A 20,485-nucleotide genomic window follows, 5' to 3' on the forward strand; every position below is an offset into this window, starting at 1 on the left:
CACACCACACCCTGCACCACCACTCACACACACACACACACCGCTGCACACACACACAAAAAGACTCTGGCCACCGACCCACCACCATTGCACCCACTCCCACACGAAAAAAAAAAACCCAAGCCCCACCACAGGCAGCACAAACACACACACACACACGACCACACATCAGGGGGCACACATAAACATAACAACATCAGTTCACATCTTTAACTATATTATTATTAGTTTCTGTAAAATGAGCAGATTATATTTCTGTTGAACTTTTAGATCAGAACCAAGCGATGGTTTTTTCGTTTGTTTTTGGTGAGTTGGTAAACAAACAAACAAACAAATAAACAACAACAAAGTCAAAAACTAAGAGATTATAACAGCAGAGTTGTACAGGAATTGAATAAAAAACATATATACACCATTACCTTTACTTCTCTAGAAATATAAGGAACCAATGCTGAGATATCTGGCGTACTGTGGAGGCAACAAGCAAAAGGGGTAAACAACAAAACAAACAAACAAAAAAACCAAATCATGACTGATAAAGGGTGAATTAACAGAATCGATCTTAACTTGATTTAAAAGAAGTAAAGCCGCTTCTCCACGCTCAGTTTACTTTTAAGTGTTTTTAAAGAGTTTTAAGGTTTTTAAAGGTGTTTTTAAGGTGTTTTAATAGATGGTTTTAAAAGGAGCTTTTTTTTAAGGTGTTTTAAGATGTTTTTAAAGAGTTTTAAAGGTGTTTTTAAGGTGTTTTTAAAGATGTTTTTAAGATGTTCAGAAGGTTGATTTTTGTTCACGGGCATCTTCCTTCGCTCAGTCCTGAAACGCGATGGCGAGAAGACTACGCGGAAAAAACTGGCCAAGACCTGGGAAGGCCGATCGACCCGTCTTGCTGATCCAGAATTCCCACAGACCACATCTCGGTTTCTTACGCACAGATATGACAGGAACACAGCACCTGAGCCGGGGCACATTGAGGATCCTGTTGCCCCCAGTTGGTTTCCCCACCTTGCAAGTGTTCTAAATTGAAACGCCTCCTTTTTTTCCATTTTCTGTCTCAACTAGTTAGACGTCTACAAGTGCGTTTGTCAGTCAGCAACTCGGAGCTTCTTTACAAACGTTTGACGGTAAAAATAAGAATCATCTGCAGCAAGGTTTCCACTTCATCTACAAGTAAGCAAACGCAAACACGAGAGAACTGTTTAAAGGACGGCACACAAGAAGAAACTAAACTATTTGAACCGCTGTTTTTGTTGTTTTCCAGCCATGTCCACCTGAGAACTTCATCGAGAACTTCAATGTTGTCGCTGGACGCGTACACGGCGTCTCTTTCAGTGTATAGTTCCTGTGTTCAATGTACTGGTAGGTTTCTTTAATTGAAGTTTCTGTGTGTGTAACGCGTCCGAGGATCTGCTGGCAGCCAAACTGAGTGAAACATTATAAAACGTATGCAGAACAAGTTCTATAGCATCGAGTCCAAGCTTAAACAGAGACCTAGGGAGGATCTGATGAAGCTGTTCGCTTGATCACGTCGCAGAGAACCACGTGACACATCTGATTTGCGTGAGTGCCGATGCTCGAGCGGTTGTCTCCTACATCGAATTCAGATTCCCTTTATGTCTCAAACCAGGTTTATTTATTTATTCAGGGCGACTAAAAATTTGTGCCTTCTGTTTGTGTTCTGTTCTTCTTCAGCTCTCCTCATCGAAGCTCATTCCATGCCCTTTCAAGTGAGCCCATTCTTACAATGGCAGTGTGGTAAAGGCCTCTACAGCCTCCGACCAGGGAGCTACTCGCTGTTGTTCGCTATCTGCTGCCTGGAAAACTTCTTTATTCCCACACATCCTGCAAAACCTGGATATTCAAGAGGCTTGTTTTTACAGTCACAGAAACACCTGCCGAGTTGATTTCTAATGAGCAAATATCCTCGGAGACTAATCAAAAGTGGGCTCATACAATCAAGTGCTCCTGGAAAATGGTTTCTCCAAACAGACGGTAGTGTTAGTGACATTCAGAAGAAGCAGTTTCATAGATTCTTTTTCCCTCCTTTTCAGTTGGCCCAGTTGGCCGCCGGCTCTCTTTCCCGGCTTTTATTCCCCAAATCAAACCCTCCGCTGTGGAGTCTTCAGTCTCTGCTGCCCGACTACGCCCCGGCTTCACGACCAGAAGTTGCAGCTGGGAGCTCTCCATGAACGGCAGTTTCCTCGGTCAGTCTCAGTTACCAGGATTCATAAACGCAGCTTGGGCTCGCACCTTTCTAATCACTGATTGTCTGTTTTTTGTTTCCCAGAAGGCCGACCAAGTCTCGAAAACGGCCAGCGCACGGAAGCTCCTTGATAGCAGGCAGCCGTGCCCGCCGTCGCCGGGATTCGTTGCAGAACTTGCTTACTGCTGGCGCTCCCGCAATCTTTTTACCACAATTAACAAGGGTGTGAGTTTCCTGTCCCTCGACTCGGAGGTCACACGACACTGTTGAAGGAGCAAAGAGAAGCAAGACGGTGGGGGTTGCCGAGCAGACGGCTTTAATCTCACTGCACTATAAAAGCACACGGACTCCCTTTCATTGGTTGCTTTCCTCTGCCCGGTTTACGGCGGCTTCAGTTATTCGTTTAGGATGCTTGCCGCCGCCGCCGGTCGGGTTTCCCTTCACGTTCCTCCTCATTTGAAGGAGCTGCCTTCTTGGGTGTGTCTGCTTCAGGATTGCGGACTGTCCCTAACGAGGGACGCGGTTTCATTTCCTAAACCTTTTAACATGGAAGTGTCTTTCTTTTAATAGACTGGGGCTAATTCAAGACTTTCTATTGCCTTGCTAATAATTTACTGTTCCATGTGTTAAATCAAGGAGTCCTCACCGCTGCCGTCTGTGAACCCAGTGGAGCTTCACTTCAACACGGACGGGGATTTTTTTGGGGAAAGATCATTCGAGGAACGAGAGGAGGGAAGACGGTTGTCGATCCACCTCACTATAATTTCTCTTCATGTTTGCCTTTTACTGTTTTGGGAAACCGGATTGTATTTTCCTGTTGCCGGCCAAAGGAGGATTTGCAGTTTTTCTTTTATACATTAATATACATAAAAAAGCATTGGACTGGCCGTTGGTGTACGTATATACGCTGTCTGGAGTCGCGGCTGAGCCCGTTTTTTCTTTTTTTTATTACTAACAAGTTTTTGTTAGCTTCTGGTTTTGTTTGTTTTGTCTCAAGCTCGAACTTTAAATGTCTCGCGTGTAGGATTGCAGGAAAGGCTTTAGACAACCACACAACGATGTTTGACAATTTTTCCTTTCTTTTCCACTTCAGTTGGTTCAACAACTTACCTTAAAAGCTAAGGTAGCTGACAGTAGGTGACCAGTGCAGGATTTAGTGGGTCGTTTCAGATTATTAAGTCACAGGGTGTTTTGGTTTGGTCTGCTCTGGGCTGCTGTAGAAACACGGTGGTTCAACAGTGCAGCTCATTCGAAGGTAACAAAAACACAACAATTCTTATCTTCAAGTGATTATACACTAATAAAAACATCGTTTGGCTTCTCTTAATCTATTCCTGCCAACAGAGCCTTAATGAACGTCACTCTCTGGATCTTTAAATGTGTTGAAATTCTCTTTACAAACCCGACAGCGGTCCGTAAATCAAAAGGCTCTCGGGAGGAAAAAGAATAACGTGGTATATAATGGAGGCTTCCAGTTTCTCCAGCGTTACCTACCTTAGCTTTAATCGTCTCTAAACTGTAAATATATACAGAACCTGATGCTTCTCGGATTTTAAGAAACAAATGATATGCAAATATTGTTTGGCGTCTACTTGTTGCTGCATTAAAGGTTCCTAACATGTATAGTCTGATGATGTAAACGTTTTTGTCTTCGCTTAGTGATCGGTGTCACAGAACGAATCAGTTGAATAGAAGTATTTGAAACGCGGTCTTACACTGTTTTAAGTGTAAACAGATGCTCAGGCTGGCTTTTTGTTTCCGTCTGTGGGTCTTGGAAAAGGGTTCTCATTGTCTTTCAAATAAACTAATTTCATTAATCTTGGGACACAGGTGATTCTTCGCTGTTCGAGAGTTTAAAGTGTGTTTTCTTCCGTGAGAAGGCATTATAACTAACCTAATGAAGTCACTGCAGATGCCAAACACTGGATGTACTATGTTCAATCACTTTTTCTCTTAACACGCTGCAAAACAAGAAAAGAAATCCATGTTAAAACAACTGTGAATAAAATCCCACCTGGCTCAAATGCTGTTTCAGAAAACGTTGCAAAGAAATCTTTATTTCTACACAACATTAGTGAATCCTTGCTGTTAATCTGCTGTGTGAGAGAGAGAGAGAGAGAGGCTCAACAAGGGGCTTCTAATTCTGTAGGATGGAGGTGTGTGACGGACCACTGGAGGAGGAATCCCTTTACAGCAGCCCCCCCTGGCCAATGAGCGGGGACGCCACCCAGACACATGGGCCAGGCCTCCCCAAAATAACCTGCGACTACCACACTGACAAATGTTGCTACTTGTGCTGGTGACAAGTTACCCTAGCGACTCGGCTCCATATTTCCCTGTAAACTCCAAGGTTAACGCCGCGCCACGGAACCGGGAAAAGGTCCTGGGCAGCAGCCGGCGGCCGAGATTTTCCCCCTCAGGTGGCGGCAACCTAGAAGAACCAGGAATCTCTCCCTCTTTTGAGCACGGGTGCACTCTGGGGGAGGATTTTCCAGTCCTTCACGGGGGGCCAGCTGGGTTTATTCTGAAGGTAAAACACACCACCCCCTAATTTAATTGTTCTCCTGTTGACTGTTCTGGCATCGGGGCTCTGGCGCTGTGCAGAGCCTCAGAAAAACCTTTTGACATTGAGCCTGGAATCTCTTCCTGTGTGAATGTTTTAATTGAGTTATGTTAACCCGCCTGGGTTGTGTTGCTGCTGCTGCTCGGCCTGTTTGTTATCAGCAGTCAACAACTTCTATAATAATTATAGTTCTGTGTGTGAACTTTTGATTAATGATTGTTGTGGCTGATAAAAAACCCCGGTAACAAGGGCACACAGGAGGAGGATGAGGGAGGTGGTTGCTGCTGCTTCTTTTTCTTTTTTTTTTGTTGATTTTCTTCATGTAAACCGACTCCCTCGCTATTATTAGATATGACTTGGTGGGCTTGGAGCCTGTTTGCAGAGGATTAATGTACACAACAGCTGCAGCCTCAGGTCCGTTGGAAGGGCATTGCTGCGTGTCTTAATTGCGCTGATTTGAGTGTCAGTAGCATATGTGTGCCCTATCTCATGTCTGGATTCAATAACTTGCTCATGCTTAGAGTCAGAAAGTTGTGCAAAGGACTAAACGTCACACGTGTGTCGGTCTGCGGTGCACGGGCAAAAAAAAAAACTCCCATCGGATCCGGTATCGGAGGACGAACCTGATCCCCTCGTCCAGACTGAAATTAGGTTAAAATAAAAAGTTATTTTTACAACATATGTCTTGTTTTTAACTCTGGATCTATCTTTGCACCAGATATTTCACACAGGATTTCTTCAACCGAACACTGAGTGTGATATTAAAGCGAGGCGCATCAGTATACGAGTTATTAACTCTGCTGGATGTATCAGATATATAAAAACAACAAGCTCTTTGTCATTTGAAGGTCTGTTAGACGTCAACTTAAATGTTTTATCTGACGGATGATGAAGTCGTATATACTTTACATTGCTGCTCATTAGGACGATTAATCTGCCAGATAGTTTCTCAATCAACTCGTTCTGTTAAAAACAAATCAATCAATGGTGAAATCACCCTTTGACACTTTCCCACAACCCAAGTGGAAACCCCAAAGATATTTAGTCTCCTCTCTAAGAAGACAAAGAAAAGGAGTAAATCTTCACATTTAATAATGATTATAATAATAAGACTGATTAATCGACTAATCGTTTGACTTCTTGTCCTGTTTTTAGATTGATACCGTCCATCAAAGTGAACATTTTGAAACAGCTTTGTAACACAGTGATAACAGACTGTTTCCAAAGTCTGCACAATTAAAATAAATATTATCAGTATCACAGAGGCTGCAGTTTGTTGATGAAGGTAAAATGTGACAAACAGATTTATAATGAAGTACTGTACTGTAGTTTACTGTAGTTTGTTACAGACCTCAACAAATGTCATTCTCAAGTTTTGATTTCCTGAGAAGGATCAGATCTTCCACTGGCTGCATTACCATTGTCGGCTGCTTCTGCTCAAAAATCCTGTCAAATATGAATCGTGAAGTGTTTTTCCAACAAGTAACTGAGGACTTTGATCCACAGCATGCAGGAGAGCACCGACCCGCCGCCGTCACTGTCTCAGCTCTTAAGAGAGAGCTACCTGGCGGAGGCCAGAGCCCAGCAGCGCCACAGCGAGATGAGCCGCTCAGACGCTTCGTCCTCGCGCCTCCAGATCTACGGGTCCCTCAAAGGCAAAGCCGAGGACTCAGCGGGCCACCACGACCCCCAATTCCCGGACCTCTCGGCCTTCTTGAGCCAAGAGGAGCTGGATAAGAGCGTGAACCTGGCCTGTCAGGCCATCGGACATGAGCCTCGCGAGGAGAGGGCAGAGGTCAAGGCCTCCGTCGTACCGTTAACCTCTTTCTCTGAACCCCCGTCTGCTCCCATGGCGAGCCCCTCTCCTGCTCCTGTTGCCGCCCCCTCCTCGCTGCCCTTCACCCAGCCACTCCCTGAGCTCAAAGAACCGCCAGCAGCGACACACACAACATTCACATCGGACAGAAAGATGCACAAAGCGCCGGCGCTGCAGGAAAACACGACCGGGAACAGCAGCGACGCCAGTGAGGGATTCAACGACTTCAACAGGGCGGGGAGGACGGGGGCCCCGTACGGGCCGGAGACCCAGTCCAAGAAGGAGTTCCTCAACAAGGCAGCAGACTTCATCGAGGAGCTCTCCTCTCTCTTCAAGGCCAACAGCTCCAAGCGGGTTCGCCCGAGAGCGTGCAAAACCCACCGGAGCAGGACCCCGAACAAGAGCCAGATCGACGGGGCCGTTTATCCGCTGGGCCCAGACAACAGGGAGCGCAGCGCCGCGCCCGTGGAGGAGCAGAGGGAGAGACCCGGCCCCGCTGTGAGCCACCAACCACAGGTCCAGCTGGACTCTGGGATTGGGCACGTGGAGTTTCAGGACTGCAGGATTACTGAGGAGCAGCAGTACGACTCTGTTACCCGGGAGGAGCAGGAGGAGCAGGAGGAGGCTGGAAGCTGTGCCCTGACAGAAACTACATATCCAGTGGAGCCCGTGTGTGAGCCTCCTCATTTCATCCAGAAACTGAAAAGCAGGGAGGTCCCGGAGGGCAGCAAGGTCCAGTTGGACTGCATCGTTAGAGGACTCCCTGTTCCTGAAGTCCGGTAAGAAACCAGAAGATATTAGATGATTCAGAGAAGAGACGAGGCTCTGAGGTGTGTCAGTGATGAAGGATGTGACCTTTAGTTGTTTGAGGGACTGATAGAAGGTAACTAAGTACATTTACTCAAGTACTGCTGCATCAATGTAGTATATCTGTACTTGTATTATGGTACTTATGTTTAACTTTTTACTTCTCTACATTTATTTGAAAGCTTTAGTTACAAGTTCCTTCAAAATGAAGATTTTCTACACAAAACATTCGATGATCTTATAACTTATAATGAATGTTTATAGATTAAACAGCATATAAAAGTAACAGTAAAACATTAATGCATTATAGTAACCCAATAATATAATATCTATAACACTGAAATGGGCCAATTTACTGAATTATAAGTACTTTTATTTTTAAACTTTAAGTACATTTTGCTAATAATACTTTGTACTTAAGTGGACATTTTCAACTTTAACTTTAGATGGAAGTCAGCTGTAGTTATTTTTTCATATTGATTACTTTTAATGTTATGATCACACAGAAACTTATCATATGAAATTTTTATATATATATATATATTATATATATATAATATATTATATATATATATTATATATGATATTATAATATAGGTATATTGTTTTGAAGGTAATGTGGGAAACGCTGTCAGGTCAGTATTGTCCACCAGGAGAGCGCTGATAGTTAGAAATGTTTGTCTTTATAGTCAATTAACCCAAATTTAAAAGGATCACAGGGGGTATAATGTGTTTTCTGGGTGTGTTAGATAATTTATGTAACATTAAGATAAACCCATATTTATATACCAATAATTAATATTATGAATGGTTATATTATTAGTATTGATGTTAATAAGGATATCGGCATTAATCCGACTCTCTGTTGTTTAAACAATCGATGTCTGTTCAGAAGATTGATGCTGTTTTGTTTTTTCTCGGCGCTCCCGGACAGAAGTGACGTGTGATGATATCCAACAGCTGATTGTGAACGGTGTGAGTGTGTGTCTGCGTAGGTGTGTGTTCCTGGTTGGTGGGGGGGGGGGGGGGGCTGGTTTTATGGTCCTGGACAAAAAGATAATCACATTAACTCTCATATACCATCAGATTCTTACCAGGATGTCGTCTATCTGCAGTCGTAAATGTGACGAGAATGTACATCTTTTATAGCGTTCAGTGATTTTATTTCAGTATCAAAGTAAAGCGGAATACTTTCATTAAACTAACGGGACATTTCTGCCTCTTCCAGCTCTTCTTGCTGCTTGTTTTTATGGTAGTTTTGTTTGTTTTACAACCCCGGATCAAAGCCTTGAACTGATGTGAAGCTGAGGTGTCGGACCAGAGGGGGCCTGTGGGCTTGTTGGTCCTGCTGAACATTGTTGAGCCACTAACATATACTTGTCCAGAGAAAAGAGGGGGGGGGAGTGAGAATGTAGCTCTCGGCCATTTTTAGACTGGACTGGCACAGCGAGCTGTAGTCGCGTCTGATAATGGAACCAGCTGAGCGTTTGACAGAAGCATGGAGAGGCTGGGTAAGATGATGTATGCGGTTATTGGTTGGTTTATATCTTTACAGGGTTTGTTTGTCTTGGAAAAGTCTGAATGTTTGCTTTAACTGTGAACACAAATCTCTCTTCACTGTCTTTAGTGTGTTTGTTTCTGCTGCCTCTGACTTCAAGGAGTCAAAATAGAGCTGCCGGGTTCATGTTTCCCATCGGTTTGCAGCGCTGTGCATTGTGTGTACTCTGACTCTATCTTTAGGCTTTTGCGTATGCGACTGGGTCAGCCAGTCAGAGCTCCCCGGCTCCAGAGGGAATCTCCTCTCCGGTTCTGAAGTCCAGAGGAGGGAAAATCGCCCCCCGACAGGTGCAGAGAGCTGGGGGTCTCTACCTCACCGACCAGCCAACTCCTCTACAACTCACGCTTTCAATTTAGACCCTTACTCATGAGAAATGACCGAACACTCGCAGCACATTCCAGCCTCGTGTTGTGTCGAGTATCAGTAACTCCAGTGTTCTTACTGGAAGCAGCGGGATTATTTTAAAATGCCGAAGCTTAAATGGATTCCTCTCCAGAGATAATGTAGGGAGTTCTTTGCCTGCATATTTATTTTAACAAGTCTTTCCGTGTAGTTGATTCATGAGCTCGTTGAAAGCGCTGGACGTGATTTATGGTTGTGTGATGACGTCTTGCCAGAGAGTAACACATCACCTCATTCCTGTTTGTTTGTGGGCTGGTTTTTATTAAAGCATCAGTGCCTCATCCGCTCAGAATAGACGTAGGTCGCTCTTCGACGTGGAGGCTGCTGCCAATGTTGCCGGTCAGAGAAAGTTAGAGGTTCACCATTATAGATTTACATTGAATCAATAGACTGTTGCCAACTGTACAAGATCAGTGTTTCCCAACCTTTATTTCCTTAAAGGGACCCATTTATATGATGTATTAACTGACTCAGTGACTTCTTTTATGGATGTATTTTATATTATATCAGAAACTGTACAATCAACCCAAACAGTGAACTCAGTAACTGCAAGAAGTTTGTGTGAAATGTGTGATTTTGGATGAATTTTGAGCAGATTATTTCCTGCTTAGGGAACTTTTTATACAATTATCTGTCTAATTATTGTTATTCTTTTTATATTTATAAGTGAATGTAACATAAATTGTCTTAAAGCACAATGGTCAGGAACAAGAAAACACTGAATCTGTCAAAAAAAAAAGCAGCCTATTAAATCTGTATGATTGTTAAAAATGACTTAAAAATACAATACAGACAGAAAAATGTATAAAAAGTTCTCTAAACAGGAAATAATCTCAAAATTCATTTTACACAATCTTCTGAGTTCACTGTTGTTTTATATATGTTTTAAATAAAATATGAAATATCCATCACTTAGTTATTTCATTAAAAGAAGTTAACTTTACTTTTCTTCACAGAAGTGAACCAGATGCTGAGATATAGATATTGTCCTACTGTGTATATTTTTTTTAAGCCTTAAAATCAAGAAGGCCTCACGACCCTCCATGAAGCTTTGGCGACCCTTAGTGGGGGTCCCGACCTCCAGGTTGAGAACCACTGTACTAGATGTTACAAAGTAGGACTAATGCATCATTTTAACCAGACAGGTTTTCTTGTCACGTATGTTTTATTATGATTTTTGCCCATTTATTCCTGATTATATGACATATTATAGATTATTGATTATTGATTATTGGCTTTAGACGCTCCGGTTTGAGTCCAACCAGGAAAAAGATAATAAAGCGGATACCCTTACTCGCTCACTTCATTACTCGCACGTTGCTCTAAGGTTGTTTTGTGGACAGGGCTCGCTCATCAGGACGTTTTCCTCTCGGCCTGCATAACTCCACCGAACGGCACCGAGCCAGAGACACTATTAGGGAACACGGTACCAGCCTGCTCACAGAAACAATGTCAGGAGGTTAATAGAAGGAAAAAGAGAGGACTGTGTAAAGGTGGGGGTGTAAATACTAAAGCAAGGGTAGGAGAGGCTTAAAATATCCTACTGAAAATAATAATTAAGTTGTATAACAGTGCTGTCACTAGTATTAGAAGTAGATTACTGAAAGAAAACAACTAGATGCTCCTAAATCCTACAGACTGGATGCAGAAAAGGGCACAAAGAAGTCACTAAAGGGTTTAAATGAGTATGAAACTTCATAATCAGAGTAATTTAGTTAATTTCCACCTGTAACCAAAAGGTATGGAGTAGTTACAATATTTATTTGATGCACCAAAATGGCTTTATTACCTCTTTCAGCAAGTTTCAATTTGTAATTTCTCTGAAATCTTTGAGAAAATGTATTAAATTACCTTAAATGTGCCCTGTGGAGTTTATGTTAACATTCAGTGTGTAACTTTGAGGTCTAACAAACGTGTTAAACACATTTCATTCCTTATAAAAACTAGCAAAGTTGGCTTTTTTAAAATATTTTAAATCGTGCATCGGTTACATCCATGTACCAGCTAACCTTCTTAACTGCCGCCAGTGCTAGTAGTGGTCAAAAACTCCACATGGATCCATTTTCTCCAACATATTTTCATATAAAACGTACTTTTAATAACAGATTTGTAAAATTGTATCTCTGGAAGACGCCTGCAGACAGTTAAACTGAGCCGTTTGTCGTATATGTTTGATCACAGGTGGTTCTGTGAGGGCAAGGAGCTGGAGAACAGCCCCGACATTCAGATCGTCACCGACGGAGAGCTGCACTCTCTGATCATCGCGGAGGCGTTCGAGGAAGATACGGGACGCTACTCGTGCTTTGCATCTAACTTCTATGGCACTGACTCCACGTCGGCTGAGATCTATGTTGAAGGTGATGCTTCTTTCCTTCTCACCGACTCTTTGAAGTTAAAACTGATAAATGACGGAGTGCGTTTGCTCAAACCGACAGGTGCCTCCTCTTCGGATTCTGAGGGAGAACAGCAGTTCGAACATGTAGCCCAGTGAGTTTTTACTGTGTTCTTATTCTCTAAAATGATCTGTGTGATTAACTACAACACTAATTCTTACTTCTGTGGTTTTTCAAAGGCTGCAGAGGCAATCTTTATCTCCGCCATCGAGTCAAACTCTCTCTGCGGAAGAGGAGGACTCTGCGGCAGCCAGCGAGGAGCCGGCAGAGCAGCTCTCATCTCCACCAACCAACCAAATAATCCCAGAACCTCCTCTACCAGTCCAGACATCGGTCGCCATACTTCCAGTGCCAGAGCTCCCTAAAACACCTGTGGCATCCACAGCTCAGGAGGACACCGCCGTGTTCCCCGTGCAGCTGTTTCCTGCTTTGCCTCCCGGCGATACAGAACTTCCAGAAGGTCCGGAGGTGTCAGCATCCGTCTCCGTCGTATCCACACCGACAGCAGCAGCCGCAGACACACCTTTGACCTCAGTGGTCTCGTCTCTGCTGCCTGTCCTGGCAGCTCCGACGCCCCAACCTGAGGTAGAAGAGCTGCTTCCTTCCACCATAATTTGCGTGCAATGATTCGTTTTATATGTTTTAATAAACATGTTTTTCATCTTCAGAGTCAAACCTCCAACCACAACTATCTACAAGGGTTGAACGGGCAACCTATCATGGCTGCTCCCGTGTTCACAAAGGTAGAGTCAGTCTCAAAAAGGATGCACACTGCTACTGTCTGTTTCGTGTTTACTGATGTAACAAAGTCTCGTTCCACCAGAGTCTGCAGGACCTCCTTGCGTCTGAAGGCCAGCTGGTGGTGCTAGAGTGCCGCGTGAAAGGGATGCCGTCACCTCGAGTGGACTGGTACAGAGAGGGAAAGATCATAGACGACTCTCCTGATTTCAGGATCCTGCAGAAGAGTAAGTCCTGCTCACTGCTGCTTACTGAAAGTGCAAATGAGATTCATGCGTTGAACTTCTTTCGGGATAAATAAAGTATCTGTCTATTGGGGAGAGATTTGTGTCTTTTGGATTTATGCTGCAGACGCATTTGACGTGGCTTCTTTCATTAATATATCAGTTTAAAGAGTTTAATTCAAATATATTTCTGTAATCTTAAAGTTTCTTTGAGACCTCGACACGCAGACAGACATTAGTAATGGCTTAAAACTGCCTGATTTAGTGTAAGAAATTACTTTCAGTGCAAATAAAACTAGATTAAATTGAGTTTTTGAGATTTACACTGCTTGAAAAGAGACGTCTGGATGTCCTTTAAGGAGTCCTGAGACATAAAAATCTTATTTATATCAAATCTTATCCAATCAATAAGTACAAAGAGTCCTGAGTCTTTGAGGCCATGTCCAACTCGCTGCGTCTTTAGTCTTTAGCTGTTTTATCTAATAAAAAGGACGGCAAAAATAAGAAGGAAGGGATTTCCTACTCATTCTGCCTTTACAGGAACATTAAATAAAGAGTCATCTTGCATTAAATTATGATGTTATATGATCAGTGATGATAATTATTCTTAAACTGTAACTTTACTGCAGTTGCATAATGATTTCTGTGTTTGTTTCCATTTCAGAGCCGAGATCTCCGGCTGAATCAGGTACATATTTCATTAAATCCTCGTCTGTCAAAAACAAGGGTTGACCACAGCGACGCAGCTGCCTGTCTGTGTACGATGCTGCAGTGTGTACATATTACTCTGCACAAGTGTTTATAGTCCTTGGCTGAGGCTTCTGCTCTTCTTCTGTACATAAGCCAGGGCTCCTTTTTCCCCGACTCTGCACCATATAAGGCAGTCTCTCATCCTGTATCAAACCACCATGGCAGATCACTTCAACCTGCTTTAGCTGCAGATAGACTCTCAGCCTCAGTGACACACAGAAACCTCACTGCAGGGCTTCTGAAACACTCATTGTATTAAGACCCAACTTGACTTTGTGAGTATCACTTTTTGTTTTTTTTACCTCTAGAGGAAATATGCACTCTGGTCATTGCTGAGGTCTTTCCTGAAGATTCTGGGATGTTTACTTGCACAGCCAGCAACAAGTATGGAACCGTGTCCAGCACTGCTGCACTGAGGGTCAAAGGTAACGCTTCTGTTTCACTTCACATCAGCGTTTATGTGTTCTTACTGAAATACACTGACACTGCTGACATCTGTCTCTCTGACTCTCACCAGGCAATGGCAGCAACAGCAACCACGTGAGGCCTTTCACCAGTTTAATGGTGGAGCCCAGTCGAGTCCAAGAACCTTCCCCATTAGCTCCCACTTTAATCCCTCAACCAGAGGTTACTGTGACCAACAGCATCAAGCCCCACTCCAGCACCATCCGCCTGGACCCGCTCGTCTCCAGCACCTTACGCCTGGACCCCTTAAACACCAGCACCCTCCGTCTGGACCCCCACAGCTCCAGCATGCTGCGTCCGGACCCCCTCCGCACCAGTCTACCCAGTCTAGAACCCTCCAGCCTGAACAGCAGCAGCTCCGGCCTCAACTCTCGCAGCACCAGCACCCCAAACTTAGACCCTTTCTACCTCCACCAGGGCCCTAATGGATCCAGTGGAGCGCGTCCAGAACCACAGAGCGGACCGGTGCTCTCGTACCTGAAACCCTTCACGTCTCCACCTGCGTTTGAGACTTCAGCTGATCAGGAATCGTCCAAACCTTCAGTGACATCGTCAGACACGGGCCCCAAATTTAAGGGGACCCCAAACCATCAGAACGGGAGCCCCATCGTGGTGCCCCTCCCCGACCCCCCTCCCAACTCCTGCCTAAAGACGGGCACCTTGACGAACCACAAAGACTCGCGCTCCAGCTCCAGAGTCGGTCTGCGCGTGCACTTCAGACTGCCTGAGGATGAGGAGGATGAACAGAGGGACGCATCTAGTCCGTCTGATGAAGACATCAATCAGATGTCACTCAACAAAGAACCGCCACCCGTACGGGCTAAACCCAAACTGTGAGTAGTCTCAGGAAGGCAGAGTGTAGTGTGAGGAAGAGATTGTGTAGGTGGGTTTGTTCTGTATCGAGAGGTGGGAGGTTCCTCTTCCACTGGCTCGACTAGCAGCTGTAATCAGTTGCAATTCATGAATAAATGCATACGGACCTCAAATGTGGACCTTCCAACTTTCTAAAACAAAGGATGGCGTTTTCTATTTGTGAGTCTACTTCTATGCATTTATATTCATCAGATGTTTTTAGAGAATGCTCTTAATGAAACCTCGTGAGGTTTGATTAGCTGCTGTTTTTGCACACGGCGTGATTTTAAAACACAAAGATAAATATCACAGTTTGTCCCGTATTGTTGAGTCTGATTAAATTTGCAGCGATCTGATTATAAATAACGGCGAAGTGTTTAGAATGAAAGCTGAAAGTGTCTCGAGCTTGGCCAGTGTTTTGTTTGTAGGCTACTTGTTGGTAGCCCATAAAAGGGCAGAGTATTCTTCATGCTGACTTTGGCTCATTCCTGCTGGGGTTTACCGCATGGACGTAATTTATGACAGCGGTGCTCTGAGCCTCTCTAATTTTCACCATGTATAGTGTCATTTTTTTTTTTTTTAGGGGGGTGGTCGTAACTTTGTGTTCTGCTTTTATCAAACAGGGACCCAGCCCAGCTCCAGCTTCTGCACAACCAGGTCCTCATGGAGCAGCAGCAGGATACCGAACCTCAGACCCAAACTCACGTCCAGCCTCAGTCCCACCCACCGATCCAGGTCCAGATCCAGCCTGAGGTCCAAAGCTACCACGAAAGTCCGCCGTGGTCACCCAGAATACACCGCGAACCCAATCCGCCACCTTTCCAGTCCTATCTTAACACCACGATGCCCGCCCAGCAGACGGCCCCCTCTGCCCCAACACTCAACACCACCTTTTCACCCCTTGTCAACACTTCTGCTGCTCCTCCTGTGAGCTCCCCTCCTCCGATTCCTCAGCTAAAGACTTCCTCACTGGTGACCTCCCCTCCACCTGCCCCACAACTGAAAACAGCTCCTCCTTTCAGTATAGCTCCTGTAACCCAGATGAACACCATCCATGCCTCCCACCTCAACCTGTCCCCCGCAGCTCTCTCCAGAACTGCACCAACACCCCAGTTTTACTCTCCTCCCGCCCCAGTGTTTAGCACAGCCCCTTCTGATTCAATCTCCGCCTTGCAGCAGATCACATCTCCCGCTGCTCTTCTGAGAAGCACCCACGCCTCCCTCTTGAACCTCTCCGCCACCTCCAACACCTTCAACTACGCCCGGCCTAAAGAGTTCATAGCTGCTCAGACCTTCTCCCCAGTCAGGAGTCCTTCCCCAACAGAATCACCAGTGCCTCTGCTCCACGAGCTCGCCGCCGAGCTCAACTCCTCCGCGGCGAGCTCCCCGACTCTCCCGCCATTCTCCCCGCCACCCAGGACCTTCCCCACGAGGGTGCTCAAGTCTCCCACCAGCCCTCCGTCCCTCGTGTCCTCGCCCACACCGTTGTCGGCGGCGTTCATGAACAGCATGTTCGCTGTACGAGCCCAGTCGCCTCCGCAGGCCTCCTCTCCCACCTCCAGCAGCTCCACCCCGAGTCCCATTCAAAACCCTGTGGCGTTCCTGAGCTCCGTGCTGCCATCCCTGACCCCGAGTCAGCCCACCAACTCCATGGGTCTGCCCAGGGGAGCTCCTTTAGGGTACACCCACTCTGACAGACTACGATCCTCGTTAGATTTGTAAACTGTCTCTTGCTCTAATACACTTTTCCCTCCTATCTCTTCAGGCTAAAAAAGACCGTACCAAAAGTGCGCTTCCAGTCAACTGAAGACATTCGTGAAAGCAAAGAACTTCTCATCCTCGACATTGAGAAAAAGCTTCGATCGAAAGACGATACTCCGCAATTTGCACATCAACAGGTAACGACTCCAGATCTGCAGCTCTTATTGATTCCTCTTTTTTTTGACTGCTTCAGTTGCGGTGATGTAATGGTGAATAAGCCCAATAACAATTCAACAACTACTTAAAATAAGACAAAAGGTGGCTCCACTGAATACTTTAAAGAGATTACTCCACCCTAAACATGTTGTTTAAGCTGTAAACTGAATTATATGACTGACACTATTCCCAAATTTATGAAAATCTGCATTTTGTGGGTTAAAAATGGCTCAACACCACTGCTTTAAATCAGCCTGGACCTTTTAAGTCCAGTGCTGAGTCATGACTTTATATAAAAACAGAGTAAATAAAGGCGGGTCCAGCCTCCATTACATCCCTGCTCAGTTATATTAGACTACTGTGTGAATATCAATGTCAATAAATGACCAGTTTGTTGACATGGAGGTATGTGATCGCTAATTTCTAACTAACCAACTGTTGCAATCTAGCTTTTCTATACTTTTAAGGATGACTTTACATTCTGCTTTCTACTTTATGTATTGATTGTAAGATGACTGTAAGATGACAGATATTTTAAAATCATCAAAGAACTTGCCTCGGTTCAGTAGAGCGGCAGCCACTATTCCCTCCCCAGTCATTCAGTTATTCATCATTGTGCGTCCATGTACCGTAACAACATACGCATGCTAACAACAACAGCTTGTGTGTCATGTGTCTTTTGTTGGTGTTCATCATCCATCCCTATCCTCTCATAGAAGCGGAGTATTGAGGGGAAAACAGCGAGCAGACCCCTTGGACCAAACATTCCTGCTACTGTCATTAACTATGATGAGGTACAAGGATCCTCCCGTCCCAAGCACTGCTTTGCTCGAGGCTGAATGGGTTATTCAAATGTTTAAGGCCGAGATTCGGAAACTTTGGATACTCTCACATACTTATCTGAATACCTCGGTTAATCGATACCTCTAATCAAGCATTCAAGCTTCTGTTAACTAATATATAACCTGCACTAATAATCTGAAAAACATATTTTAGAGTTCAAGTTCATCAAATTAATTCATAAACTAATGAAATGTGGTGTAATGAAATATTCTCCAGTTATAAGTTAACTCATTTTTCCCCACTGAAGCCTGCAGCCCCTTTTCTTTCCTGTTTGCATTTCAGATTTTTTCCAAAAGATTTTCCTTCTTCGTAACACTTTTCTGACAAAATAAGACCTCAACTCACAAACCTGCACATATCCAACACATATAGTTCTGTCTTTGTCTTTCAATAGGTGGAAAAGCTTAAAGAGGTTCCTGGTATGAATGAAATAAGGTGTTAAAAGTGGATAGATAGATCGATAGATAGATCGATAGATAGAATAATAGATAGATAGATAGATAGCGATAAGATAGATAGATAGATAGATACTTCTCTGCAGTTCACCTCCACTGTTCTCTGTTTTACCTTCAGCCTTATTTTTTAGTTGTTTGGTTTATCATCAAGTGGTTTAAAGTCAAAATCAGTTTTTGTTTTTTGAGATTTGAGTTGCAGATTGTACTTTAATACCACTACATGGTAAACAGATGCACGTTGTCTCGTGTTCCTGATAATTGCATACCTCTCCAAGAGCATTTATTGCTTATCTAAATATGTTCACGTACAATACATGCATGATGTTGTAGTCACCAGCTTTCAGGGAAACAAAGACAGATGGTGCACGCAGTAATGCGGCTTGTGGCGATGACTTTTACGTAGTGGTTTTCCTTTTCCAGGAGTACAAAGTGTCCAATTTTGAGCAGAGACTAATGAGCGAGATTGAATTCCGATTGGAGCGAACGCCAGTGGAGGAGTCGGACGATGAGGTGCAGCACGATGACGTCCCGACAGGAAGATGCATCGCACCCATATTTGACAAGAAACTGAAGAACTTCAGAGCGATGGAGGGAGTGCCCGTCACGTTGTCATGTAAAATACTGGGAGTCCCTGTTCCAAAGGTGAGAGGTCAACAACTGTGCTGATCATCAACCAACGACAGCTGGATCACATCCCCTTACATTAATCCGTCACATCTCTCATCAGGTTTACTGGTTCAAGGATGGCAAGCAGATCTTGAGGAAGAACGTCCATTACAAGAAGATAAGAGAGGGGGATGGGACCTGCGCTTTACATATCGAGTCCACGACCAACGATGATGATGGCAACTACACCATCATGGCAGCTAATCCACAGGTAATACTTCACCGCTCAGCTTGCTGGTTGTCAACACCTTTTACTCCAGCTGTGGAATCTGATCTTGATGTTTAATGACCATCAGGGACGAATCAGCTGCTCGGGTCATCTGATAGTCCAAACCGGACCTCCGCGAAACCGACTGACACCTATTCACTCTCAGAGGTGAGCAGGACTGAGTGTGCAGTGTGACCTGCAGAGGTAAGAAGAATCCCTCTGCAGCACGAGGAACCGGCCGATTACTGATTTTTACCCACTGATAATAATTATATTTTCGGGCTCGTGTATCCAGCTACACTAAAAATGCACCGTGACAAAGACCGACACAGATTGATGTCAAAGCGTTAACGTAACACCTCGTCGTGTTTTTCAGGGTGCGAACCCGCATACAGGAAGTCGAAAGCGAGCAAACCCAGGAGCGCTTTTTCCGGCCTCACTTCCTCCAGGCTCCAGGGGACATGCTGGCTCATGAGGGAAGATTGTGTAGACTGGACTGTAAGGTAGGCAGCAGGTCCGGGCGTGAAATACAGTCTCACATTTTTTCCCCTCACCTTCGTTTTAACACGTTTTTTGTCTTCCAGGTGAGTGGCCTCCCCAACCCTGAGCTGATGTGGTTGGTCAACGGGAGGCCAATCTACCCAGACCTTTGCCACAAGATGTTGGTGCGGGAGAATGGCATCCATTCTCTGGTCATCGACCCTCTGACGCAGAACGACGCTGGCACGTACACGTGTATTGCAAGCAACAAAGCCGGGCAGAGTTCCTTTAATCTAGAACTGAAAGTTGTGGGTAAGGACCGAATATAATCGATGCTAAATAATTTTGAATACTTTGGTGTTGATGTCTCATTCCTCGTTTGGAAGTTCCAGTAATTTAAGTCCCGTCCACTTTAGAGAAAGAGATGAAGCACCCTCCCCAGTTCTTGGAGAAGCTGCAGAACATGGGTATTCCTGAGGGAACTCCAGTCCGGCTGGAGTGTCGGGTTGTAGGTATGCCTCCTCCGGTTATCTTCTGGAAGAAAGACAATGATACTATTCCTAAAACTAAGGACAGAATCAGGTTAGTAGGAGTTCTGAGCCTCCCTGTGCATCAGTAGTGTAACCTAACAGTCTCAAAGATCTCTGTGAGAACTGGAATGAATTCTCCATTATCTGTTTATTTCAGCATGACCCAGGATGCGACAGGATACGTGTGTCTCCTCATCCAGCCAACAAGAAAGGACGATGCTGGCTGGTACACGGTGTCAGCAAAAAATGAAGCTGGAATTGTATCCTGCACCTGCAGGCTTGATATCTATGGTTAATATTCTGTATAGCTGTGTTTCTATCAGCTTTATTAAGACATGTGCCATATTTCTAGTCTCTATAAGTAGTAATACTAGCTATCTGCTGCACCTTTAGCACAGTGGCATCAGAGCATCCCCGCACCCATGAAGAAGGCTCAGCGCACAGGCAGCCGCTACGCAGCTCTGACGGGCCAGGGGCTCGACATCAAGTCGGCTTTCCCCACGTCGGACACCAGCCCCATCCTGTTCTCCAGCTCCCCTCCGGAGGTCATGCTAGAGAGCGAGGAGCTTTGAGCGAGTCTGCAAACACTCCAGCATGGTGACCCCCCCCCCCCCCCCC

General features: G+C 44.7%; 2 protein-coding genes across 3 annotated transcripts in view; both read left to right on the top strand.

Moving 5' to 3' along the window:
- Positions 1-2,429, top strand: part of cacul1 (CDK2 associated cullin domain 1) — a 3,327-nt gene extending 898 nt beyond the window's left edge. Inside the window, 15 exon segments of the mRNA XM_035663778.1 lie at positions 271-295; positions 835-898; positions 900-978; positions 1,064-1,086; positions 1,089-1,157; positions 1,159-1,167; positions 1,259-1,303; positions 1,306-1,356; positions 1,449-1,517; positions 1,519-1,555; positions 1,690-1,795; positions 2,049-2,085; positions 2,088-2,144; positions 2,146-2,201; positions 2,285-2,429. Of these exon segments, the coding sequence (XP_035519671.1) occupies positions 271-295; positions 835-898; positions 900-978; positions 1,064-1,086; positions 1,089-1,157; positions 1,159-1,167; positions 1,259-1,303; positions 1,306-1,356; positions 1,449-1,517; positions 1,519-1,555; positions 1,690-1,795; positions 2,049-2,085; positions 2,088-2,144; positions 2,146-2,201; positions 2,285-2,429 (872 nt within the window).
- Positions 2,430-4,468: 2,039 nt separating this feature from the next.
- Positions 4,469-20,479, top strand: mypn (myopalladin). 2 transcript variants are annotated; one of them, XM_035664067.1, is made up of 21 exons: positions 4,469-4,730; positions 6,270-7,358; positions 11,528-11,703; positions 11,782-11,833; positions 11,919-12,324; positions 12,408-12,482; positions 12,563-12,704; positions 13,366-13,389; positions 13,760-13,876; positions 13,969-14,749; positions 15,392-16,447; positions 16,534-16,666; positions 17,402-17,479; positions 18,404-18,625; positions 18,711-18,860; positions 18,946-19,025; positions 19,234-19,360; positions 19,442-19,649; positions 19,754-19,919; positions 20,025-20,158; positions 20,261-20,479. In XM_035664067.1, the coding sequence occupies exons 2-21, from the start codon at positions 6,271-6,273 to the stop codon at positions 20,437-20,439; spliced, it is 5,394 nt and encodes a 1,797-aa protein (XP_035519960.1). In that variant the 5' UTR covers positions 4,469-4,730; position 6,270; the 3' UTR covers positions 20,440-20,479. The 2 variants fall into 2 exon arrangements, with proteins under 2 accessions (XP_035519960.1, XP_035519961.1); XM_035664068.1 differs by lacking the exon at positions 17,402-17,479.
- Positions 20,480-20,485: the final 6 nt, after the last annotated feature.

This window comes from Morone saxatilis, unplaced genomic scaffold (assembly GCF_004916995.1).
Source record: "Morone saxatilis isolate NCDOM2014 unplaced genomic scaffold, NCSU_SB_2.0 Contig19, whole genome shotgun sequence".
In the NCBI taxonomy this organism is placed as follows: Eukaryota; Metazoa; Chordata; class Actinopteri; family Moronidae; genus Morone; species Morone saxatilis.